The sequence below is a fragment of the Cyclopterus lumpus genome, chromosome 11 (genome assembly GCF_009769545.1).
Source record: "Cyclopterus lumpus isolate fCycLum1 chromosome 11, fCycLum1.pri, whole genome shotgun sequence".
Classification (NCBI taxonomy): domain Eukaryota; kingdom Metazoa; phylum Chordata; class Actinopteri; order Perciformes; family Cyclopteridae; genus Cyclopterus; species Cyclopterus lumpus.
The window spans coordinates 14982572-15008743 of record NC_046976.1 but is presented as its reverse complement, the minus strand read 5'-3'; the positions used below and the strand labels follow the sequence as shown (position 1 = coordinate 15008743).

Here is a 26172-nt window from a genome sequence, read left to right as displayed (position 1 = left end):
AAGTTGTGATTCCACCACTAGGCCGCAATGCAAATCTTGCTTCTCCAAAGTGGGAGCTTAGTAAAGACAGAAAATTAAACCAGAGATTTCATGGTTTTATAGAAAAATCGTTGCCAGAAACCTCATTCCACATGATTTATTTTAATTAACCACTTCCTTTTGTTCTTAAATCTGAACTGTTGAGAGAATAAGTAACATATTATACTGACAGCGTGAGTGCAGTAATATACTCAAACATAAAAAGAAACTTATTGAAACAATAGCCCTTGTAATGAAGACTCTCCACTGCTGGCGTACAGTCCTCCACAATATACTTGTATATTTTAAAAATGCCTAATGTTTGTCAAAGGTTATAACACTAATTAGCTCCTCTATTGGAGATTATTTACAATTTAGAAAACTTATATAAAAGAATAGTTTTACATTGTTGGAAACAGTTTCGATGATATTGATAGCACTCTCATACTGTATATGTGATGAATATATATTCCTACAGCAAAGAATCTGTAATTTGTGTTTTGGTAAAAAGAGAAAAAACAGGGAAGCAGCTCGGCTCAAATACAAATTGTGATTTTACGACTTTGTTATTTTATTCTTCGTGAAGAAACATCATGGAGCAGACCCTGTGGACTCACCAAGCATTGGGGTCGGGTACTATATAGAATGGGCAGCGGGCCGGGCAAGCCGATCACCGGCAGCATAGACTAGCTCTAGGGATGTGGAACGTCACCTCGCTATAGTGGGGAAAGAGCCAGAGCTGGTGCGGGAGGTGCAGCGGTACCAGCTAGATATAGTTGGGCTCACCTCTACGCACAGCACTGGCTCTGGAACAAAGCTCCTGGAGAAGGGTTGGACTTTGTCCTTTTATGGAGTTGCCTAGGGTGAGAGGCGCCGGAGTGGGGATACTTGATGGAACAGTCAGCTGCCTTGTCTTAAAATTTGAATAGGTCCAATACAACAAGATATCATATTAGCAGGCTATGAGTACGTTTGAGTATAATGATACGGCAGCATTACATTTGCACAAAACACACACAATATTATCAGAACTATGAATACTTCACCTGAGTGCATCAACATTACATCAGTATTGTACTTTAAGACTCATGTATTTTGTTGTATTCTGAAACGTATGCTTTTAAAACAGTTTAGGACTTTTTTACACTGTTTTTTTGCAGCAAATAAAAAACAGCCTACATAATGCATACACAGGCACTGCAAGACTGGGGATGCCCGCCATGAGAAAAATGATCACGTTGATCCATGAGGGGTACGGTACTAATGCCAGAGACGGGAATTCCTCCTGTAGACCAGAAAACAGTATGATTAGTGCATTTGGTATAGAGTGGCTGTCCAACAATTGCTGACGTATGGTTATAGACTGACTAGTTGTTTATGATATGTTGCAACACAATGTGTGTGTGCTTACAGAGTTTGGATCCCAGACTAAGTAGGTGAGCTCTTCTTGGACTTGTGTCACCATGTAGAAAACTAAAATAACCAGAACGATGAGAGGACTAATGAACCTCCATGTAACCTGCCAGAAGATGCCGGGCTTATGTCCGACCATATACTCCAAGTCCTCATTGAACCTGCAACACAAGAAGGTTTTGATTAGCTTTGAAAAGTTTTGAAATGTGTCATGACATGACCCATGTTACACTGGACTTAAGTAGGTCGGTCACAGAGGCCGAGCCTTATGCTCCTCATGCTGTATGGTTATTTGCAGCACATATCAAGGACAATGATAACAAAAGAAGAAGAATGATAACAACAATATTAACGTTTGCTAAAATAGTCTGAATAATAACTAACCTGTCTATACCGTAGATGTACACAACAGCTATCATCTCAAACAATCCAATGGTCAGAAGTGGAACTGATCCAGCGAAATTGTCAAAGAGAGTTACCCAATAAAGCCCTGAATGCTGCGCAAACAGGAGACAGATGATAAAGGCGACAGCGCATGTTACTCCTGAAACACACGCACACAAAAACAAGGCAATTGTGTTAAAACATAAGCCAGAGACAAACACCAAAAATGTTTAATTAGATGATGGAAAATTGATTGAGTTTATTATTAAAACAAAATTACCAGTGAGTAATTCATGGGACCATTTTTTAGGGAACACATTCAGATCTTTCAGTGGCATCACCACTCCCTCAATGGTGCCAAACAGAGATGAGAGTCCCAAGCAGAGAAGCATGACGAAGAAGAGAACAGACCAGAAAGGAGAGCCGGGCATCTTGGTGATTGCTTCTGTGAACACAATAAAGGCCAAACCTGTTCCCTCCCCTCCCTGCATAAACACAAGTTAGAAACAAAGCATATAACAGAAATAACTTGAATAACTTGGTAATCTGATAGATATTCATCAATATAGCCACCTCACTGAGAAGTGTCTGTATGTCACAGGTGTTGATGTCCAATCCAAGAACAGTATCTGGATAGGAGTTGTTGAGATGAATAAGAGCTGCCTCGTAGTTGCTTGTAGTGATGTTGTCTTCAGGAAGGTCAAAGGCATTTAATAGTGTCAGGATGTTACTAGGGAGAAAATATGTCACAGATTAGTAATTTAACACTACTTTACTGGAATGTACCTGAAGGAATGAATCAGATTGTTCAAGTCTATGTGAATACAAAACTCACATGCCCATCCATGCATTGAAATAGTTAGCTAACTGGTTACTGTAATCATTCCTCTTGTCAATACTCACTAAAAAGTGAGTGACTCACTACTACTGCGATGTAAAAGGTGGGGGACATCTGGAGACCTTCCTTTATGCAGAAATGCATGTCGAAGTTTAGTTAGAGCCCTTTCATTTATGTCCCACTGGCTAGCTAATTGCAGCTGCTCTGATGGAGTTGCTACCACAAAGAGCGCCAGAATTAAGGCTATAGTTGGCAAATAATGGAATTACAATTTTATAAATAGCCCTTATTAAAATCATAAGATCCTAAAACTGATAAAATGCACTAATAGCTGAATCGAGTTATCATGCCGAGACCCATCTTGTGCAGCATTGAAGCGCTAGGATTGGCCAGTCATCCAACCAGTGGTACTGGTGACGGGATTTGTTAGGGTCATATGCCCTGGCCAATGGGCTATCCTGACCATAACTACTCAAGCCTAACCTATCATATTGTCTCTGCCTCAACCAGCTACACAGGGTGGGTCTCACCAAGAAAAGCAGTGGGATTCCTAATAACACATGACTGAGGCCCAGAACGAGTCTGGACTGCAGAAAGCTTGACAGATATATGCCAGGCAGACACACATTTTATAACCTCGTAGCTAAACTGAATGACGCTAGCTGGGGAGACTTATTGGCAAAGTGGCTGCGTGTGTCCAGAACAATGGCTGCAACATTGTGGCTGCTAACTCTTCTGGGCGAGTGAGCTGGGGATTGCCTATTTGGAGCAGCTGGCGATAATGATGGATTCAACCTGTTTGTATAACGGGTTATTGTTGCAGTTGGGCAACTTGTTAGGCACTTCCACCACGGCACTAATCTTAACTGAACAATTCTACACCCCTCCACCAAGTTGAATGAAAATCGGACAAGTAGTCCATAATAATCCATCTGACAAACAGACAGACCAACAAACGAAGTCGTAACTCTTATGGGCATGTGAGTGAAGAGTATGATTTACAGATGGACCAACAGCATTTTGATGCTTGGCAATTTCTTGTAACGGAAAAAAAAGAAGGCCCACTTAATTTGTTCAAGTCCCAAACATGTTGAAATCCACATCATGCAAATACTCACTCGCTGATACAGTTGTCATATTGCTCTGTAGCTCTAAAGCCAATGATGGAGTAGGTCACTGTGGCAGCATAGATTGAGGTCAGGCCAGTTATGACTGACAAGATCACAGCATCTTGTACGCAGTTGTTGCTTGGAAAAAGAAATAAGCAAAAAAACAGACAAACGTTGACTTTGGGTCTGAGAATGGCTATTACCTCTTTTCAATAAAAGTTAGCAAAGTGAAAGTTGAACTTCAAATTAACAACCATAGGACCTTTCAATGTCTCTTACTGAACAGGGTTGTAGCTTGAGAAGGAGATGAGGCCTCCCCAACCCACACCAAAGGAATAGAAGACCTGGGCACCTGCATCCAGCCAAGTTGTTGGTTTAATCAACTCATTCACCTGCAGGAGCGAGGTATACATTGTGATGTGGCTTTGAGCAATGAGATATAACTTTTCTATCAAGATTTGAAACATACGTCTGGTGTGAAGAGGAACTTTAATCCACTCAGGGAGCCTTTAAGAGTCAGTCCACGGATCAGGAAGATGGCCAGCACTATATACGGCAGAATGGCCGTGACGTACACTGCCTGAGGTCATGAAAACAAAACATGGAATTATAGATAATGGACGTCAGTTTTTTTTTAAAACTTTTTTTTTCTTCTATTTGCTAAACCCCTCCTTCAAATATAAATCGTCCAATCAAGGTGTTTTTATTTTTTACCCTCTCGAAAACCAAACATACAAGATCAGTTTGAGGAATGGATTCAACAGTATATCCATCTGCTCTAACTAACATAAGCATTCGCATGTCCAGCTAACAAGCTGCGTGTTGACAAATAATCTGGCGTATTTATATTGAGAGCCCTGCTTGTCAACCACTGTCTGAAATAGGACCCATTTTTTTAACGATCACTAGCCTAAATCTGTTACCACTATAAACTGTATGTACTTTATGAGAACAGAAAGGTAGAGCAAAAGTTATTACAGTTGGCAGGGCTTAGTTAACGGTCAATTTACTGTCAGTTGAACTAGGTTCAAACAAACCTTGCCTGAAGAGCCAATGCCCTGTACGTAGCAGACACACATGACTGTCCAGGCTGCAAGCAGGCAGAGTACTATGGGCCAGTGGATTCCTCCAGAGTCGTCTATAGAGGCCGAACTATTCAAAGTCACTCGGTAAAAATAGTAATCCACAGTGGAGCTCCTTTGACACTCTGGAACAAATCCTGAAGGGGCAAGAAACAGTCATCTGTAAGTGTACAAGTCTACATCTGCGTACCAGTAGAGTTTGAGTGCTTCATGAGCATCTCTGTGTATGTATTAAAATACCTGTGCCATTGTCATTGAGAGGACACTGGGTCCAAGGCAGTGGGTCTTGAAAGGAATTGAAGAGATACCACAGGATCCAGGCTATTAAGGTGTTGTAGTAAAGTCCAATCAATAAGGAAACCAGCATGGATGCTATACCTGATCAATGAAATCATTATCTGATGTTATTATATTTCCTCTGCTTTGGAAGATTTGTGACAGAGCCTATTTTACTAACCAACACCAGTCAGATAAGGGTTGACGGCTCTCCACACTCCCACACTGCCTTTCCTGAGACGCTGGCCGATGGCAAACTCCATCAGCAGGAGAGGCATTCCTTCCAGCACCAGCAGAATCAGGTAGGGAATCAAAAACGCACCTGAAAAATGTATGTTATAAGTGGTTGGGAGGTTGAAAACGTTAGAATTCTAATGAAGGTTTTTTATTTATTTTATTTTATAGTTAAGACAAATGGGTTATGACAGAGTAAGTGGTTATCTGAAGTTTATTTTACAAAATGTACAAGTCACACACATTGCATCGTTAATTGCACGCGTCTGAACTAAGCTAACAGCAACTGTCGTTGCCCTTTTCTGATAGGCAACGGGGTCACACCAGTGAGTGTTAGGGTTATTAATGTTACAAGTGCAGGTGATCTAATATGTTGCACAAATCACACTTAAGGAACAGGAAACTGGACATTGCGGGCGTTAATTGCACGCATCTGATCTAAGCTAACAGCAACCGTCGTGGCCTTTTTTTGATAGGCAACGGGGTCACAACAGTGAGTGTTAGGGTTATTAATGTTACAGGTGCAGTGATCTAATATGTTGCACTGTCTCTTTAACAGGTTGCGTCTTTTCTTTGTGGTAATTCTACCGTTAAAATTAATTGATCCGTCGTTCCAAGACATTCTCAATCCGAATTGATCAACTATCGACGGTTGGTCAATGACCCTAAGCTTCAAACTACGACCGTCTAGGTTCCCTTCTTGCGTCGGTTTTTGGAGGTGTAAGGGCACACATAGCGTCTTTTCAAAATAAGCTTTGGTCTTCAGGGGAAGGCAACAAAATCACTTAAGGGGAGAAGAGTGTGGTTGATGTTAACTTGACTCACATTTCACACTAAAATATCTCAACTACAGGATGGATTGCCGAACCAGTTTTTGCTCATGTTCATGGTTCCCAGAGGACAAATCCTATTGACTTTTGGCAAAGGCAAAGTTTATAAACACAGATTTTTAATACAATTTAGTGATTTGTTAAATACAAATTCAAAAACACTGCAGACTAAAATGTGTCATTATTATTTAACAATCAGCATATTGTCACATTACTGTGACTCATGACATGGACTATGGACAGTGGTTTTAACTATATTGGCATGAAGCCTTTTGTTAACAATTCACAGAAACACAACAATCTATCTCTTCCAGCAGTATGCATGCCTTTGAAAACCTGTCCCACTTCCTGTGGCTCAATCACAATGACCCACTAAACACACAACACAGACATAAGCACAGTGAATTAATTAGTTCAGTTTCAACCGCAACCAATATACAGCTCTGTCTGTAGCTCATATGTCACAGTAAAGGTTAGCTATAAAGGGATCTTACTCTTAAGAATCATTAATGTAACTCAATGGTGATTTAATGACACTGGTGTAGCCTTGAATGAGTGATGTATTTAACTTCCCTTCACTTATAGGTCTTACTGAATGGTGATGTTATTGAAAAACAAATAGTTAAGTTCTTAGTTTAGATATTTGAGATTATATAGAAATACGCCATGACATGAATTCCCAAAAGATAACTAAAATTCACTCCTAGGTACCTCAACCACACTAATTTGTCAAACACTCATGTGACAACTTTGTCTTACCTCCTCCATGAGTCTGACACAAGTAAGGGAATCGCCACACGTTACCGAGCCCAATGCAGAAGCCCACACAGGTGAGCATGTACTGGGCTTTGTTGTCCCACTTGGGCCTGTCCCCTGCCTCCTTCTCCATCCTGTCCAGATCCTCATGAGTAGGGATCCTATTATCCAGTCCCGGGTTAGGAAATACCAATCTCATGGTCACCCTACTGAAGCTGAGAAGTTACACTGTCGTTCGTGGAAGTCCAAGTGAGCACTTAAGTGTCACCCTGCAACTCTGAACGACGTTTATGATCTTTTACTTTATCTGGTGCAAATCACAGATAAGCCAAAGCACACTCTCTGCACTGTTTTTACACTACCAGTTTAATAATACATTATACAATTATTGCGGCGATCCAATCCTGGATTAGGAAGTTCCAGTGTCAGAATGAACACCTGTGCTGAAGCAAAGAAGGGTCAATACCCAATCTTCACCCTTATTCTTTGAAGGCGGCTGAAAACTGTCCGACTTGATCGCAGTTTTTTGGCAATGCCCCCTGATGATGTTGCCTGCTCTCATCTGCTTTACTGGCGTGGCACAGTTCAACTCAAACAAACCTAATTGTCTGTATGATCCATATGGAGCACTAAGCAATCCTGTAAGAAGTTTACGATCTTTACCTTTTATCTGTTGCTGGCCATATATTAGCCAAGTGCAAACTCAGTCATTCAGCCAAATGCAGAATCGGTTTCCAAAATGTAAAAGTAGTAATTGTTATGCTTAATCATTCACCTAATTTGACTAAAAAACCACTTCAATTCAATTCAGTTTATGTTGTATAACCCAAAATCACAAATTACAAATGTGCCTCACAGGGCTTTACAATCTGTACACATACTACATCTCTGTCCCAGGACCTTACATTGGATCAGGAAAAACAGAAAAAAACCTTTCACAAGGAAAAAAGGGAAGAAACCTTCAGGAGGAGGATCCCTCTCCTCGGATGGACAGAAGCAATCCATGTCATGTGTACAGAATGAACAGCATTACAGAGTTCAACACATTCAAAGAATATGACAGAAATTATGAATAATGAGTAGTAGGCATGGACCACGATCCAGACCTCCACAATCCATGAAACAGAAGGAGGAAGAGAGGAGGGGGCATCACCAGGGCCATGGCAGGAGGCAGGGCCGGACCAATGAGGCCAGGTCCTTGAGGCAGGAAGCACAAAGAAGGAGGAAGGGCCATTGGGAAGGAGGCCAGACCATACTTACGAGCTCCCGGATGAGTTTTTCCCGGAGAACGAGAGAGTCGCCTCCCTGCGCCTATGGGTTGTGAGTAAGGCTCTGACTGTTGTTTGTGCTTATGCACCAAACAGGAGTATCCGGCCTTCTTGGAGTCGGTGCAATCCAACTCTATAGTTCTCCTCGGAGACTTCAACGCTCACGTGAACGAGGTCTCGGATAAAAGCGGCCAAAATAGGTTTCCTCATCAGGAGGGAATTTGGAGTTGAGGCGCTACTCCTATGTGTCGAAAAGAGTGGTTCAGGCATCTAATTTGGATGCCTCCTTGGCGAGGGCCTCCCACTTGAGGTTTTTTTGGGCACGTCCATCTGGTAGGAGACCATGGAGAAGACCCAGGACACACTGGAGGGATTATATTTTTCAGCTGGCCCGGGAACGCCTGGGGATCACCCAGAATGAGGTGGAAAATGTTGCTGGCGAGAGGGAAGCCTGGGTCGGCCTGCTGGGCCTGCTGCCACCGCGACCCGACCCCAGATAAGCGACTCATAATGGATGGATGGATGTTAATTAGTGAGCTTTAGAGGTGCTGGTAGGCGTTTTTGTTGTTGTTTTGTTTCCAGCCTTTCCAAACTAATCGGCTACTGGCTCCAGCTTTACATTTATTCCACAAAAATAAGATAATTTCCCAAAATGTCCAACTATTCGTTTAATGTACAACATATACTTACATGTGAAATATGACACAGCAACAAACTAATTATTATTTTACAGGAAATATTTTCTGGAAGTCACTATAGTATAATCTTCTGTTATTGCATAAGACATACAAAACACGATAAAACAAGACCATATCCATTTTGTTGTAAAATATATATTTTTTAAATATAAATAAAAAATTCTAAAACTTAATTTCGTCACTCCTTTGTATTTTGGCAGAGATAGTATCCAGTGTGCTGTCACTGTAATCCTTCTGCTTGCAGCATTTCCTCTGGTTGAATTTGTAGAGGGCAACCACTGGGACGGCTAAACTGGGAATTCCAGCCAGAATGAAGATGATGATGTAGACCCAGGAAGGATACGGACGGCGTGTAAGGGTGGGGAAGCTCTCCTATGGCCAGAGTTAAGGAAATGTAACAATGAACACCAATCAAGAGGTCTAAAATGGTCTTTCGACTGAAACTATTGTGATCAGCAAACTTACCGCCTCCTGGTCCCACACCAAATAGGTGGGATTCTTGCTGATTTGTGTTATGAAGTAGAAAACCAAGATGACGACCATAATGAGTGGACTGACAAACCTCCAGGTCACCTGCCAGAACATATTGGGCTTGTGGCCGATCATAAACTCAATGTCCTTGTTAAACCTGTTTGGAAGCAATAAAAGGGGGACATCATGTCAGCTTATACAGAGTATGTATGTATGAAAGCATCCATGCAAGACAACCTTGATCTTTTATTAGATACAGTAAATAAAGCAGCCTCCGTGGCTTTTTGTGTGTTCATCGTGTTGAAGCTGCACTGGACCTCAAGGAAATAAATCTCCACTTGTATTGAAACATAAAGACTAGAAACAGGGTGAAACATTACAATATTTAGCTTTCCAATGAGTAGGGTTTTTACCGCTTTCAACAGCAGTATTATTGAATCTGACCAAAAAAACTAATTTCCCATATTCCTCACTATAATGTTGCTACATGACACATTGAACTTCTTTATCTCTCCAATGTTGACGGACACATTATCTCTGTTCCAATGTCAGAATACAATGATCTGTTTTTTCTTACTGCATTACTAATGAATATTGAGACACCCTCATTGCCTGTCCAGCAGCTGTTTCCAGCCATACTAGCAACTCTGTGAGGCTGTACTTGGGCACAGCAGAGCTTTGAGCTCAGCTGCTAATCAGCATGCTAACATGCTCACAATGGCAATGCAAAAATGCTAATGTTCAGCAGGTATAATGCTTATCACATTAGTTTAAAATCTTGGTGTGTTAACATTTTTCTAATTTAAACTTAACACAAAGTTACTGGCATGGCTAAAAAGGCCTTACATTGGACTTTGTAGCAATAACCACTTCTTGAAAAGACTCACCTATCTACGCCATAGATGTACATAACAGCGAACATTTCACAAAAGCCGATGACCAGAAGAGGGATAGAGCCAGCAAAGTTGTCAAAAAGAGCTAGCCAGTAGCTTCCAGAGGACAGGGAAAAGATGAGTCCAAAAGCGAGGGAGATTAGGCAAGTCAGCGCTGAAAAACAATACAAGAAATGGTTACACTCATATAGATCAAATTTACTCTCATCCTGAAACTAATTTATCAGAAAAGTTACCACAGAGAACTTCTTTTGGCCAAGTTCGGGGAAGCACATTGAGGTCCTGCAAAGGAACCACCACTCCCTCTATGTTCCCGAACATAGTTGAGAGGCCGAGGCAGAAAAGCATGGCGAAGAAGAGAATGGCCCACAAAGGAGAAATGGGCATTTTGATGATGGCCTCCGTAAACACGATGAAGGCGAGACCTGTTCCCTCCACACCCTGAAGAAGTGTACACCAAATATGTCAACCATTCACCCTGTGTTAAATCATTTCAATGAGAAAAAAGATTTGAAAAAAATTAATTATAATATTCATATTCTCGTATTCTATCTACTCACCTGACTGAGAAAAACCTGTATGTCACAAGTCTGTAATTGCAATCCTTGAATAATATCTGGATTTGTCTGGTTGAGGTTCGACAGAACCTCATTGTAGTTGTTTTCTGTGATCATGTTTTCAGGATAGTTAAAGGTATTCATCAGCTTTAAGATGTTGCTAAAAAATAAAAGCACAGCGAGATGAGTTAATACTTAATAAGTGAATCCTAATTATTGTTTTAAAGGCCTCGTTTGTCACATTCAAAACTCACTCTGCTGTGCAGTCGTCAAAGTTTTGCGTGGCCCTGAAGCCGATGATGGAGTAGATAACTGTCGCGGAGTATACTGAGGTGCAGCCATTGATGATGGAGATGAGAACAGCATCCTGCTCACAGTTGTTGCTAAAAGACAATTATGATCACGTGAGGAGAAATGTTCGAAGTAAGGCTTAATGGATAACTGTGCATTTTAAGCAGTTACTCACTGAATAGAGTTGTAACTGGAGAAAGAGACGAGACCTCCAAAGGCCAAAGAGAAGGAGTAGAAAACTTGAGCGCCTGCATCCAACCAGGCTGTCGGATTCATTAACTCATTTATCTAAAAGATAATAAAAAGTAACATACAGTATATAAACAGTAAAACTGAGCAAAGATTCCCATGCAAATGATTTCCTGCTGTGATACTTCTGCTCTTCAGAAGTGACAGTAAACCTTCCGACACACCTACTGTTCTGGCCCTTGTTAATAATTAATATGTGATAATACTGTAAACCGGGATCCTTAACGAGGATTTTGAAAATGACTGACTGTCTTGTGTCATCATAAAAAGTAATCAATCAATCAATCAATTGCTAAATTACATGAGCTTAATGTTGTTTTTAAGTCTTTTGAACCAAGTCCAAGTCACGCCTTGAGTCAAATAGCAACATTATCAATGCTAGTAACAGGACACAGGACAAAATCACACCACATGCTTCTTTTCTTCATTTTGTTTTATATTAATTATACTGACAAATAGTGCTTACATCTGGTGTGAATAGGAACTTGATTCCCTCTATAGATCCTTTCAGAGTCAGTCCTCTGATGAGGAAGATGGTGAGGACCACGTATGGTAGAGTTGAAGTGACGTACACGGCCTGAGAGGGGACAAAAATGACAACATGATCAAAAGACATATCAGGATATTTTAACAAATGCAAGCAGGCATCGGATTTCTTGCATCAGATTATTCAGATGTAACGTGACATTCAGACCTTTCCAGTGGTCTCAATGCCCCGGATGCAGCAGACGTAGAGCACAGTCCAGGCAGCCAGCAGGGTGAGCACAATCCACCACTGTGGACCGCCAAACTCGTCAATAGCTGCTGAGGTGTTCAGAGTCTCCCTGTACCAGAAGTAGTCGGTAGTGCTGCTCCGAGCACACTCCTCAACCACACCTGCAAAGGATAAGCTGGTATCAACTTCAGCAACCATGGAAATAAATGTTACCAAAGACTGTACAGCAGATTTGTTGTAAATTGTAATTCTTTGACTGTCTTCTTGGTGTATGAGGGCATACCTGTCCTGTTAGCATTGAGAGGACATTGACTCCAAGGCAGGGGGCTTTGAAAGGAGTTGAAGAGATACCACATGATCCAGGCCATGATGGTGTTGTAGTACATACCCACCAAAAATGAGACAAGCAAGGATGCAATACCTGTAACATGATGAAACAATTAGTCTTGTGGTGTTTTTTTCTTCTTCTTAAAAAATGTTGCAAAACTAACATGCTTATGTTAAGCAGACATGTGTGCCTGTGCCAAATGATATGGAAGTCCATCTAATAAAACTCCAAAGATATTCATGGTGGTGATGGATAGAGAGGAAAGGTCAGAGGATCACCAAAGTCAGTACAATTTATCCTCTGTGGACCATGAAATGTCATGTTAATCCAGTAAATAATTGCTTAGATATGTCTGTTGGGACCATGTGACTGATGTACAGAAAGACATGTCGGCCCTGGAGCAACAAACCCTAATGTGCATGTTTCTTCTTTTTTTTTTTAACCCACCAACTCCAGTCAAGTATGGATGGATCGAGCTCCACACTGCCACGTTGCCCTTTCTCAGGCGTTGACCGATTGCAAACTCCAGGTGCACCAGTGGGATTCCCTCCAAGACGAGCAGGGTGAGAAATGGGATCATAAACGCACCTAGAAGTACCAATGAGTCACATAATGAGTTAACAATGTTTTTATTGATTATAATCAGCACTTTAATGAAAGTAAACTGTTCCGATAAAGACACCCATGAATTGTAAAAAGTACACTAGGTACTATATTAAAATATATATAATAAAAAGTACTCTAGGTACTATATAAACCATGACTAACACTCACACATTAACTTTTACTTATCATTCAAGTTTGAGAAAGTAAAGGAAAGGTATATAGCACAAGTAGTTTCAAAATTTACCAAATTCCCGGTTGATATTAATGAGCACATTTAAGGTAGTAGACCATTTTCTAGAAATAAACATAGTTTTTTTATTGATAGTGGGCATCAATTAGACATTTACAGATGTCTTTTAGACAATTGACATTGCATGTGCCGATTTTTTTATCATTTTAATTATACACATATAGAGCAAGAGGTTTAAAACATAGGATAAACAACAAAAAAGAGACAGAATGAAACAAAAAACAATGTATAACTAGGGAGTGATATATTCTCTATTTTACATTCTCTATTGTATATTCATTGATTTATGAAAATAAAATCAGGTCAGGGTGTTACATATGTAACCCATTTTTCCCAATGACAGATGCTGTTGACAGATGCTGTTATCTTCTCCATCTTGTAAATGTCCATTGTAACGTCCATCCATGTATTCAGTAGTATGATTGTTTTTTCAAATATCTTAGGCATTTCTATTATTTTTAAGCATTTGAGAGCAAAAGCCAGACAGTTTAACAGCACCTTTAAACATAATTAGTGTTCTCTAGTTACCCACAATCTTTTACACACTTATTTCATAGATCCAAACACTCAGTTTTAATGAATAACTTCCTTCAAATGTGTCAGTTAATGTGTTACAATTCACTAGAATGATAGATGTGTTGTTGGTTTAATTTTTATCAAAAGCAGACAAAAATGCGTTTTGGAAAAGCTTTCCCCAGTTACTGAAAACGGGGTAAATACACATTTAGATCTTTTTCAAAATAATTCACACACACTGCTCATATTCTGGCAACTCAGCAAAGTTCATCCGAGCCTACCTCCTCCATGGCTTTGACACAGGTAAGGGAACCTCCAGACGTTGCCAAGTCCCACACAGAAGCCCACACAGGTGAGCAGATACTGGGCTTTGTTGTCCCATTTGGGCCTGTCCCCAGCCTCCTCCTTCTCCATCCTCTCCAGGTCCCTGTAAGAAGGGATCCGGTCATCCAGTTCTGGGTTTGGCAGCTTCAGCTTCATGATGGAACTTCAGTGGACTCACAAATTGTAAAATGTAGCTGTTGAGTCTCGCTTTGGTAACCAGTTGTTGGTTTTGCTACTTCCCTGCGAGCGAGGGGCTGCGTCCTCCTCCGTGGAAACTGTTACTGATTCTCTGTGGGCTGTGTTTTTCTGAGTGCTTTAGCCCTAATGTATGTCCTGGGACATAGCACTGAGGTATTTATCGCGACCTATGATACCTGAACCAAAGTTGAGCGGAAAAAGGTGGAACCTTCTTGATAATGGTTAATGCATCACATGCGGTTCCGTCACAACAACTTTTCATAAATAACGAGTTTGCCATTGTTATTGGCTCTTCAATCACTATATGACCCCTTTTAAAACCACAGGGTGTTCATCATGGTTAACAAGCACATCAAACACATGTTGCAAAAACACAAGACACATCTCTGCTTATCTTAATCAGGCTGTGCATTTTACAATCCTCGAGTAGTCTAATTATTTTATTGCATAGGGATCATATCAGTCTTAACACAAAACATGTAATGCACATTCTCTGAATCCTTTCAATAGTTATAAACATGTTACAGAGTAGAGGGAGGGATTTTTCTGTTTGTTTTTGTATCGTAAAGATGTTCATGCCGCGTAACTGGCAGGAGCGTATGCACCTTATCGATGTTCCAATGTTCCTTTCTAATTCAATTATTAACCAAAGAAAAAGTGGTGTACATTGAATGGTAATCTCTAAAAGTCACATAAAAGGTTATTTTAAGGATATCCATAAAAGCAGGGAGCATCCTGGAGAGGTCGCCCATCAATCACCGGGCTGACACATCCACATTCACGCCCACATTCACACTTACGGGCAATTTAAAGTTGGCAATTGAGCTGACCTGCAATATTTGGACTTGGGGAGAAAACCATGCAGACACATGGCATGCAAACTCAAGATATTATCTTGATTTACTTTTGTTGAGTTCTAAAGTTGCTGTGTTTTGAGCTCATTCAGACATCGTAAAAAAATCCCTGCACAGAAACTTTGATATCAGTTGAACACATCCTAATTGTGTGAAATGTGATACTCAAAATGGCTGTAAATATATTGATGGTCCACCAGTGGCTTTTTGTCGTTTCCCTTATATCCTATTGTTACGTGTGTAGTTGCTGCACTTTCTCATTCTGTCTCTCTCTTGCTCCACCCCAGGATCCATACACCATTGCCTGCAGATGAGCCAACAGTTTTGGGCAATTGGCTGATTGGAGCCTCAGGTGACGCTACACTTATTGTTGCTCCCCGTCTCCCCTAGACTTCAGTCGGGGAACGTAACACCTATCTTTCCACCACTGTCACTTGTCATTTCATCACAACTTGCACAAAATGCACATAAATGTAATAATCACACACATTGTTTGAACACACACATTATGTAATTAATAAATCTGTGACTCCACTGTTTCCATTCAAGTAAAATCTTTTAATAGTTGGAAAAAAACAACTTTATTATGAGGAGGCAGCTAATAACTTTACCTTGTTGATCATAATTGTAATGATGAAATACAGTCAAGTCTAGTGTTGAATATTTAAATATATTTATTCAGCTTTTCTCAAAATATACAATTTAAATAATCTCATGAACTCTTCAACATTGATTCTATACTGTAACAACACATTGTCAACTAAATAAAATTCCTCAGCACGTATGTTAATCTTAAAATTAAATCACTTTAACAAACCACATTTTAACAAAGTAAAGTATCCCAACCAAGGAATAACTAATAAAGTATTACACACCAAATGTCACATCTGTCAAGCTACAGTGTAATATCCTGGTCAATCTATTTAGTGTCATACATGTTGACATTGGCAGATACAGTGTTGAGCTCAAGTTTTTTAATAGTTTTCTTGCAGCAGCATTTTTGTAATACTTTGTACAAAGCAAATCCAGGGATCGCAAGACTAGGAAGTCCAGCCAAAAGGAGGATGATAATGTAGACCCAGTTGGGATAGGGTAATATCTCCAAAACCGGGAAGTTTTCCTGTCACACAACAAAGATTTCAAAATGATGCATTTTTTTAATGATAATCTGAGGAATGTTGCTTACAATAGTTGTAAAACATACCGAGCTTGGATTCCAGGTGATGTATGTCAGTGTGGAGCTGACTTCGTTGACAAAGTAAATCAAAAAGATGACCAATACAATCAAAGGGCTGATCACTCTCCACATGGCCTGCCAGAAGATGTTGGGTTTGTGTCCAATCATGAACTCAATATCTTTGTTAAACCTGTCGAAGGAGGTAAATCTAACTCAGGATCAACATGGCACATACATAAACAGTGTAACTACATTCCAGTGATTCTTTATGGCAAAATAGGCTTTTTAATCGCCTTTAATCGTCTTAAAAACCTACCTTTCTATTCCATACACGTAGGCTACACCAACCATCTCACAGAAGGCGATAATGAGGAGAGGGATGGAGCCTGCATAGCTGTCGAAGAGTGCTAACCAGTAGTTACCAGACCCCAGAGAAAATATGAGCGCGATCAAGAAGGATGAGAGGCACACAATCCCTGCAATTTCAAACAAAATAACGTATTATTGACAATGTTCTTAACCCTTATTCTGCTGTAGAAATGAAGCTCTAGCGTAAGTTCAGACAGGAAGACCATCCCCTCACACCAGGCTCGTAGGCCTCTCACCCGTACTGCCCCCTCACCAGCAGCACATATCCTATACATTTATTGCTGCCGCTCAGGGCAAACACAGCGCCGTTGAGTTCAAGCGACAAATACATTCTGTATAACTCATAGATGCGTCATCCTGCATTATAATAAACTTTAACTATTAATCATTCACTTGTCTCATGGTGTATGTAGTGTCAGCATACATGGTAACCTGACCCGCCAGATGGGTTGTTACCCAAAACCATCTGATAAGCAGTCATGGGAAACTGTTTCTGTCAATCATACTCTCCAGTTCTGAAACAATTGATGTTGTTGCAGTATCTACACTAAAGTCATCGGTGTTTTTGACCAAACAGTGGCCTCTCAGTGCTGTCTCGCGCACACCTAAGCCACACCTGTAGCGGCCAGTAGCTCCGCACAGGATGCTTATTGGTCCGGTCACAGCCTTGCCGGACACAAACGCATTGAAGCAAATGGTTCAGAGCTGATACTCCACTGAGAGTCAGTTTCCGGTATCTGGGTCACATGGATTTTGCCACTACCCTGCCCCTTTAGAAGACAAGCGACAGGTCCTAAGTCTATTAACTCCAGTTGACGTGAACATAGATTATGATCAATTATTTCACTCCAAAGTCACCAAAGTAAATATTTGACCCATTTTTCTCAAGCCTCATATCTTCCAAACATTCTTGCGATTGGTAACATGCAAGGTAACACACAAGGGTCTATAAGAACATGTACCTGAGATCACCTCTTTTGGCCACGTAGGAAAGATCTTAAAGTCCTGAATGGCAACCACAACTCCCTCTATAGCTCCAAACATGGTGGAAAGCCCAAGACAGAAGAGCATGACGAAGAAGAGGACGGACCAGAGAGGAGAAATAGGCATCTTTGTGATGGCCTCTGTGAACACAATAAAGGCCAGACCCGTTCCTTCCACTCCCTGGAAAACAAAAGCACAATCAGACGCAACACTCAAGGAATTTTCTTACTGAAAATGAAACATGACGCCTCCAAAAATACATCATACATCACTGAGAAAGGTCCTGAGGTTGCAGGTGCTAAGGTCCAGCCCCTGAATGACCTCTGATCCTGAGATTGTGCTGTTCAGATTTTGCAACATTTCATCATAGTTTATCTCGGTGACGGTTCCCTCAACCAGATCAAATGCATTCAGCAGCATCAAGATGTTTCTAAAAGCGGAAATTTAGGAACATGAACTGAATTTCTTTTTTAGTTTTGCTCCGATTTACTGGAATAAACTGACATAATGTGCCATGCACGTACTCATTAAGGCAGTCATCAAACTGCTTGGTTGCCCGGAAGCCAATGATCGTGTAGATGACAGTGGCAGCAAATATAGAAGTAAAGCCATTAATAATGGCGATGATAATGGCATCTTGCTCACAATTGTTGCTGGAAGAAAAGTAAAATGTTATATTTCACATTTTGGCAATGTAAATCATTTTATTATATTTTGTTCAAAATGCCTTAAATTAGAGTATATCATATGGCACTTTATTTTGTTAATTTCAGCTGATAAGATCAGATGCCATTTAGACTTAACATGTACTTACTGAACAGGGTTGTAGCTGGAGAATGAGATGAGACCTCCAACGCCCAGAGAGAAGGAGTAGAACACTTGGGCTCCTGCATCTAACCACGTTGATGGGTTCAGCAACTCATTGAGCTAGAAATCAATAATATCATCAGCGGAGTGAAGAGTGAACTTTCTTCCATGCTAATGGCAGGGGAAAAGTAATTAAATGACTAACATCTGGTGTGAAGAGGAACTTGATTCCCTCTACGGATCCTTTCAGAGTCAGTCCTCTGATGAGGAAGATGGTGAGGACCACGTATGGCAGTGTGGAGGTGATGTACACAACCTGAGAGAAAGGAAAGAGATATCGTGAAAGGTGCAAATATAAATATATATAAACAAAAGACTTTTAGAAATATATCATATTTGGATGGCTTCCGTAAGACATTTAAATTGCCCTAAGGATGAAAGTGAGGTAGATTGTTGTGGATGTTATTTCATGTTGCCCAATAAGAAAACCTGGATTTTTCAAGCTCTATAAAAACAGCTGGAACCTACAACATAGTCCATTGTTGTCTTTTAGTTTCTAAAGTACAGAATTTGGCTGGATTTTAATATATATTGGGAATAAATAAAAAAAAGATCTAGCCTTTCTTATTGCAGATGTGGTTTTGTTTCTAAAGTGCCTAAAAGCAAGGCAGTGACTGGGATCCCCAGTACGTCTGGCAGGAGCCCAGGCTTTATTTCTCTCTTAAAGCAAATAAGACATTTCTGCTGAAAACCAGGGGCTTGACCTATTGACTTGACCCAAATAAACATTCAAACTTTGGAGTGTGGTTATCTCAACTGCTATCACTGCCATTTCAATCTAGCCAGCCTACATTAGCCACTTTTGCGTTGTCACCGATTGTGGAGTGGTTTGTTATCAAGTGAAACCATAAAGCTGCATTGATTGTTCAAATGATTGGATTCTGTCGCCATTTTACCACTGGTTTGTTGACAACTCCTCTAGTTCTTTTCACTGAGTGTGAGATATCTTCACAGTCAGAATGTTTCCGATCACTATGCGATTAATGTCTGAAAAATATATCGTGAATGCAGCATGTGCTAGAATAAACCTCTTTCATTGCATGTATTTTGACGTCATAGCAGGGAAAACACAGGTGGAACTAATAACAAAACAATTACGGGGGTATTGTGCATGGTGGTTTAACGGGTTATAGGAACACTTAAGAGGACCAAGGCATCCTTTACAATATACTTTCTATTACATCCACAATTGTCCTGCTATGCCACGCCAAATCGTCTGTGAAAAAGGTTTATTACAAATCACAACGGGTGCAACAAAACCAAAGGAGATGCAAAATAAAAAATTAACGTGCACAGCCTATAAAATGACGTTTTGTATGATGGCTGATACATGGAATGACACATCCATGCTACATTATGCAACAATAATGCCATCGATGCCCTACCTTGCCTGTGGTCTCAATCCCTCTAATGCAGCATAAATAGAGCACACTCCAGGCAGCAGCCAAACACAGCACCATCCACCACTGCAGACCTCCAGACTCCTCTATGGACGTTGAGGTGTTCAATGTCTCTCTGTACCAGAAGTAGTCCACTGGAGAGCTGCGTTTGCATTCTGACACTAGATCTACAGGAAGGGGGAAATCATAGTCGTTAGATATAGTTTGATAATGTTTATTTTGTTTGTTTTTTAAATGGTGACATGCCTGTGAGATTATCATTGAGTGGACACTGGCTCCATGGCAGTGGGCTCTGGAAAGAGTTTAAGAAATACCACATCACCCAGGCGAGGATGGTGTTGTAGTACATGCCCACAAAGAACGAGACTGTCATCGACGCGATACCTGTAATGGAGGGAGCAAATTAAGAGTGTTCTGTTTCGCACCACAGACATTTCTCATGATTCTCGCATGCTTTGAATATTGTCAGCATCAATGGACTTCCATGTACATGAGGATTTGACAAGTGTGTCCAAACAAAGAAGAAAGATTTGGAGCAAGAGTTTCATATTAGACTAAAACTTCCTTTTGCATGCACTCACCAACTCCAGTCATGTAGGGGTGAATTGAAGACCAGACCCCCACGCTGCCACTTCTGAGGCGCTGGCCAATGGCAAACTCCAGGTACAGCAGGGGGACCCCCTCAAAGACAAGCAGGATAATAAAAGGGATCATAAAAGCACCTGGGGACACACCAATATAAGATCAGATAACTGGAGACATAGAAGAAATGTGCGTGAAAATATAAATACACCTTATACAATTGGCATTTTAATTGTCTGCATTATCGTGCATGACGATGCGGGTGGTGCCGGCTCAAGGCTGAAAGTTCACTCTGCTATCAGGATTCAGATAGAAGACATTCAAAACAGCTGATATGAAAAAAGCTGAATCACACATCCCGATTACGATCTTTGCAAATATTCATTTGGTAATTCTTGAGGAAGAGTTTTACCATTTTTCCATACTCCAGCCCTGGGGGATATTAAATTCAACTGAAGCTCTCAGTATGTAAGCTAAATGTGAATCACTTGAGATTATAGCGTCGCCTGAAGGGCAGCTCGTGCTTTACCTTGACATCAGTGACACAGAGATTGTCGGGAAATCGGATTTCCACTTCTGAAAGGTTTTCAACTTATCTCTGCATTTCCTTTTGGGTTCATTCAGGGCAAGTGCAAGATAAAAAAAGGGTATTTTCTCTCTCCTGGCTAGGTCAATGTCGGCTACAATAACGTTTGTAAGTTAGCTATTTTGTCATCTTTAGCCTATTATATCTCAATTATTAATGCATTTTTGGTTGAAAAAAAAAAGTAATACACAGCGCTGGCCCATCAGTGTCCGATGTAATATATTAAGTTATTTAATATACAAACGTAAGTTCATAAACTTACACTTATGAATTTACAAATTTATGAAATACCTATTTTTAAAGGATTTTTGAATGGATGCTAATTTTAAATATATTTTTTCAAAAATCACAGAGCTACTAGTGTTGTTCAATTAGTCTACATCAGGAGATGTAAATCAGATTTAGTTTAATGAAATGTTATGTATTTGTCATTAGAATAGAATACAATATTATTCCTCAATAGTAGTGTCCTCTGTGCTGGTTTGTCTGATCGGTGATATCTGTTTACCTCTCAGGAAGCTCATCAGCACAATAACTTGTTTATGTTTACATGACGTAGGGGGAAAGTTTAGGAATCGGCCAAAACACTTCTTCCTTCACATTTAATCACATTAGTGTTTGAAAACTAAAAAAGCTAAAAAATCACTGTGTACCGTGTTAACGCATCAGTGGTTATTTGCTGTAAAATGGACTTTATAGCTTTATACAGCATTTATTCACCTTTGTAAGTTAATATTTAACCTAAATCACGTTGAGTGCTGATATTAAAAGCGTTGTGATGCATCATGGTTTTATAGGGGTCACTTTGAATTATGGAGTGTGTTTGCTCAATACGTATGCTGTTATACTTTCAACTCACACTAGAATTGTGTGTCTGTAACAAAAAAGAAATACACCAGACCACAGAGGTTTTCATGAATTATTAACACGGAGTGTTGCAAACACAACTTCTTGCATTTTATTGACATTTTAGGGCCAATTCAACCCAATCAATTATCCTATCAGAATCGTCACATTTCATTTCATCTTTATTTTTTTCCATTTCTACAACTAGTAATTATAATTTGATGTGGACATGTTGTTTAAAGGCAAACATGAACACATTTAAATACTTTTCAGTTTTCAGTTTCCAGTGTGGAAACGGTTTATGTGCGTTTTTAAAAAAAATTTAGCAACAGATGAAGAGCCTACCTCCTCCATGGCTTTGACACAGGTAAGGGAACCTCCAGACGTTGCCAAGTCCCACACAGAAGCCCACACAGGTGAGCAGATACTGGGTTTTGCTGCCCCATTTGAGCCTGTCCCCAGTCTCAACCTTCTCCATCAACTCCAGGTCCTCGTGAGAGGGGATCCTGTCTTCGAGCCTAGGGTTTGGAAAAACGAGTCTCATGGTGTCTGTGGCGATAATCCAGTCCACAGAACAAAACAGTGCTGCTGGCTTTCTCGATCTCTAAATGTGTGTGTCACATTCTACTTATCTGTCCATCTCAGTCATCGTTTTGTGTACCAATGGGTGTCAACATCATAAAATATTCCTGCCAATCAGAATAGGATGTGTCTGTCAAATTCCACCACACACAAATCCAGACAGGCAAGTCTGGGCAATATGCACCAATTCAAGCGAAGGAGGCTCAGGCCATGAAGACGGAAACCTCACACCACAAAAACAGTTTCTTCCCGTTAACAAGGACCAGGACTCCACTGATACGGACTCTGATCCCTCTGACGAGTTCATTTTATATAATTTATTAACCATGTTCCAATTGGATTTAATATGGCTGCACAATTGGAACTCATAACATATGTCTAATAATGTTCAATACTACAATATGCATGTACATTATTTTTTATATATTATATTTTTAACATATTTTAATCATTTATGAGTGACATTTTCATCCAACGGGTAAATGTGCATTAGGAGCAGTTAATAAGCAACACCCTTGAGAAGTTTTTAGAACCTACATTGTAAATGTGTGTTCACAGACAGGACAACATAAGTAAAAAGAAATGGCTCAAAAGATTAGACTAGATGAAAAAATAAAACCTCAGACACACTGTTTTTGATCTTGTAGTTGTGAAAGGTAAAGATAAAAAGTAAAAGTCCACATGTGTTTATTACACAAAGTATGAAACATGACAACATATTTTTTTAAAAACTGTATAAAAACATAATATTTCAGAAAACCTCTCACTTTGATTGACCAGAAAATATTGTAATGCGTACAGTGTCACTCTGAGATAAGGGAGAGGTGGATTGCACCCCATTGCATTCTGTGAGAAGATGTTTCTGCTGTTATAATGACAGCTGATTAGGTGTGTGTGATGATACTTGAAAGAGTTTCTGAGACAAAATTCCTCGGGGTCGTTATTGATCATAAAGTAACATGGAGACAACATATTATGACATGTATGCTGACTCTGACTTCCTCACCATCCTTATCTTCCTTGACCTCAGTGCCGCCTTTGACACTATCAACCAGTCCATCCTCCTCTCACGTCTCCAGTACTCCCTTGGCATAACTGGCACTGCCCTTTCCTGGTTCACCTCATATCTCTCAGACCGACATCAATTCATTGACATAAACAACTGTACATCCTCCACCTCCGCAGTCACCCACGGTGTCCCCCAAGGTTCTGTGCTCGGTCCCCTCCTCTTCACATTTACATCCTTCCCCTTGGACAAATCATCCGTCGTCATGGTCTCGACTTCCACTGCTACGCTGACGACACCCTACTCTACTTCTCCTCCAAGACCATCACCTCAGTCACCCACTCCACTCTCACCACCTGTCTCACTGATATAAAATCTGAAATACTCATCATCGGCTCTAACTCAGTCACCCGCTCAGCCCAGTCCTTCTCTCTCAACATTGATGGCTCCATCGTCACCCCCTCCACCCAGGTCCGTAACCTCGGTATCATCCTTGACCCCAACCTCTCTTTCCTACTCCACGCCAACCACATCACCCCGGTCCTACGCAACCTTTACTGGCTCCCGGTCAAATTCAGGATTGACTTTAAAATACTACTCACCACCTACAAAGTCCAAAACAACATGGCCCCTCCCTACCTTTCTGACCTCCTCCCCCTCCAAGCCCCAACCCGTTGCATCAGGTCCGCTGGTGCAAACACTCTGAAGACCATCAGGACCAAGCGCCGGACCTGGGGTGACAGGGCCTTCTCAGCTGCTGCACCCCCCCTCTGAAACACCCTCCCCATCCACATCCGTCAGGCTCCCACCCTTTCATCATTAAATCAAGCCCTCAAAACCCACCTCTTCAAACTCGCCTTCACCTGCTAACTCCTGCACCCTACCCTCCACTACATGACTTTGTTTTTTCCCTTTTATCCAGAAATTATTTGTTTGTTTGTTTTGTTTGCTCCTTGTCTTTCTATTTAGTTTTGTTCTGTTTGTCTATGCCTTATGTAAAGTGTCTCTGAGTGTCTATAAAAGTGGTATATGAATTCGAAGTCTTATTATTATTATTATTATATTGAATATATAAATGGTAACATTTCAAAGTCAATAGCAATACTGTATAAATATAGAGATGTACTGACTGGGCCCTGCCTCCTGCCTCCTGCCATGGCCCTGCTACATGGATCATTGTTATCTGGATCGTGGTCCATGCCTACAACTCATTATTCATAATTTCTGTCATATTCATTGAATGTTTTGTAACTTTGTAATGCTGTTCATTCTGTACACATGACATATATTGCTTCTGTCCATCCGGGGAGAGGGATCCTCCTTTGTTGCTGTCCTGAAGGGTTCTTCCCTTTTTCAACCGTGAAGTTTTTTAATGTTTTTATGGGAGTTTTTCCTGATCCGATGTGAGGTCCTGGGACAGGGATGTATGTGTACAGATTGTAAAGCCTTCTGAGGCAAATTTGTAATTTGTGATTCTGGGCTATACAAAATAAACTGAATTTAACAGAATTTAACTTCTAAGATCTTGAATATAATGTATTGCTCACTTATATTTCCATATATATCTTATTGTGTGGAGGAATGGAAAAACATTTCTAAATTCAACAGTCTTGTTACAAAATCGAGCAATACGTATCATGAATAAAGCTGGTTACTATGGTATCTATGAGCATATAAATCAGTTTATCAGATCTCATGTTATGAAAGTTAATGATTTGGTGTATTATAAAGTAATAAAAGTAATAAAGTAAACAATGTACAGAGCTAAAGCAAAGCCACTGCGTACAAAGGTTGTTTTCAATACAAATAAGATTTTTGTAAGTTTACTGTATAAAAAGCTAAAAAAGGGATTAAAAGAAGATGTATCTCTATTACAGCACTTCAATTATGGAACAACGCTAATATATAATATAATATAACTTATTTTTGGTTTTCAAAAGGATTGTTTCTAAAACTATTTGTGAGGGTTACAAGTGTAATACAAGTGTAAATGAAATATATATATATATATATATATTTAAAATATATTTTTTATATCTAATTAATTATCTGATTTATTTAATATGAATTTAGGATACAAATATATAAGCATTTAAGCTTCTGCCTATACCTTTTCAGTCATTTATTTTGTGGGATATTTGATTTACATTTATCGTATGTAATGATTGATTGAATAAAACACGTGATCATTAAGACATCCCAAGGTCACCTTGCAGAGTACATGATAACTTCAACAATGAGTTTTCCGTTCTGGTTCTGTGCAGAGTTGGTCAACTTTTCCTGTGAAGTATTGTTGGCATTGTCTGGTAACCATGAGCAATAATTTAGGACATTCAACCAATATGCTGACATCATTCTTTGAACGCTATTTGTGGTATAGAGAGGAGGTTTGGGTTAAAGTTTTAATGGAAAGTATTAAATACCACATCTTTGATATGACTCAGTTTGTGACCAATTAAAAGGACATCAACTCATTCCAGCAGATTATTTATGGTTAGAGATGACATATGGATATGAAAAGCTGGTAATTCAGAGATACATAAGGGAACATACAGTGAGTGGTTGTCAGGGTGTGTGAAGAAACCTTTGTACTTTGTTCTTCACTTTACAACCAT

General features: G+C 40.0%; 3 protein-coding genes across 3 annotated transcripts; all 3 read right to left on the bottom strand.

Annotated features, from left to right (window-relative positions):
* Positions 1-1159: 1159 nt before the first annotated feature.
* On the bottom strand, positions 1160-7139 carry LOC117739183 (sodium-dependent neutral amino acid transporter B(0)AT1-like). Its single transcript, XM_034545480.1, has 12 exons — positions 6944-7139; positions 5302-5442; positions 5085-5222; positions 4800-4981; positions 4232-4342; positions 4042-4154; positions 3772-3900; positions 2389-2545; positions 2096-2300; positions 1816-1975; positions 1430-1592; positions 1160-1303 (listed from the first exon to the last, which is right to left on the bottom strand). The coding sequence occupies exons 1-12, from the start codon at positions 7137-7139 to the stop codon at positions 1160-1162; spliced, it is 1839 nt and encodes a 612-aa protein (XP_034401371.1).
* A 1929-nt stretch (positions 7140-9068) lies between these two features.
* On the bottom strand, positions 9069-14262 carry LOC117738978 (sodium-dependent neutral amino acid transporter B(0)AT1-like). Its single transcript, XM_034545192.1, has 12 exons — positions 14064-14262; positions 12858-12998; positions 12366-12503; positions 12062-12243; positions 11834-11944; positions 11294-11406; positions 11082-11210; positions 10831-10987; positions 10507-10711; positions 10265-10424; positions 9372-9534; positions 9069-9278 (listed from the first exon to the last, which is right to left on the bottom strand). The coding sequence occupies exons 1-12, from the start codon at positions 14260-14262 to the stop codon at positions 9069-9071; spliced, it is 1908 nt and encodes a 635-aa protein (XP_034401083.1).
* A 1815-nt stretch (positions 14263-16077) lies between these two features.
* LOC117738943 (sodium-dependent neutral amino acid transporter B(0)AT1-like) lies at positions 16078-26135 on the bottom strand. The gene is made up of 13 exons (XM_034545137.1): positions 26111-26135; positions 22315-22518; positions 20537-20677; positions 20202-20339; positions 19941-20122; positions 18701-18811; positions 18503-18615; positions 18213-18341; positions 17956-18118; positions 17667-17868; positions 16652-16811; positions 16363-16525; positions 16078-16278 (listed from the first exon to the last, which is right to left on the bottom strand). Exons 2-13 carry the CDS (start codon positions 22511-22513, stop codon positions 16078-16080), a joined length of 1902 nt encoding a protein of 633 aa, XP_034401028.1. The 5' UTR covers positions 22514-22518; positions 26111-26135.
* Positions 26136-26172: the final 37 nt, after the last annotated feature.

Bases quoted from the DNA above. Each gene is read 5' to 3' on its own strand.
- LOC117739183 (XM_034545480.1), bottom strand. From the start codon at position 7,139: ATGAGATTGGTATTTCCTAACCCGGGACTGGATAATAGGATCCCTACT. The intron at 4,343-4,799 runs GTTTGTTTGAAC...TCATGACCTCAG, and splicing joins GCATTGGCTCTTCAGGCAAG to GCAGTGTACGTCACGGCCAT. The intron at 4,155-4,231 runs GTATGTTTCAAA...TCGCTCCTGCAG, and splicing joins AGTTCCTCTTCACACCAGAC to GTGAATGAGTTGATTAAACC.
- LOC117738978 (XM_034545192.1), bottom strand. From the start codon at position 14,262: ATGAAGCTGAAGCTGCCAAACCCAGAACTGGATGACCGGATCCCTTCT. The intron at 12,999-14,063 runs GTAGGCTCGGAT...TGGTACTTCTAG, and splicing joins GTGTCAAAGCCATGGAGGAG to GTGCGTTTATGATCCCATTT. The intron at 9,535-10,264 runs GTGAGTCTTTTC...GCTTCCAAACAG, and splicing joins TACATCTATGGCGTAGATAG to GTTTAACAAGGACATTGAGT.
- LOC117738943 (XM_034545137.1), bottom strand. From the start codon at position 22,513: ATGAGACTCGTTTTTCCAAACCCTAGGCTCGAAGACAGGATCCCCTCT. The intron at 20,340-20,536 runs GTGAGTGCATGC...CCTCCATTACAG, and splicing joins CCCCTACATGACTGGAGTTG to GTATCGCGTCGATGACAGTC. The intron at 18,119-18,212 runs GTACGTGCATGG...TTCCGCTTTTAG, and splicing joins TTTGATGACTGCCTTAATGA to AAACATCTTGATGCTGCTGA.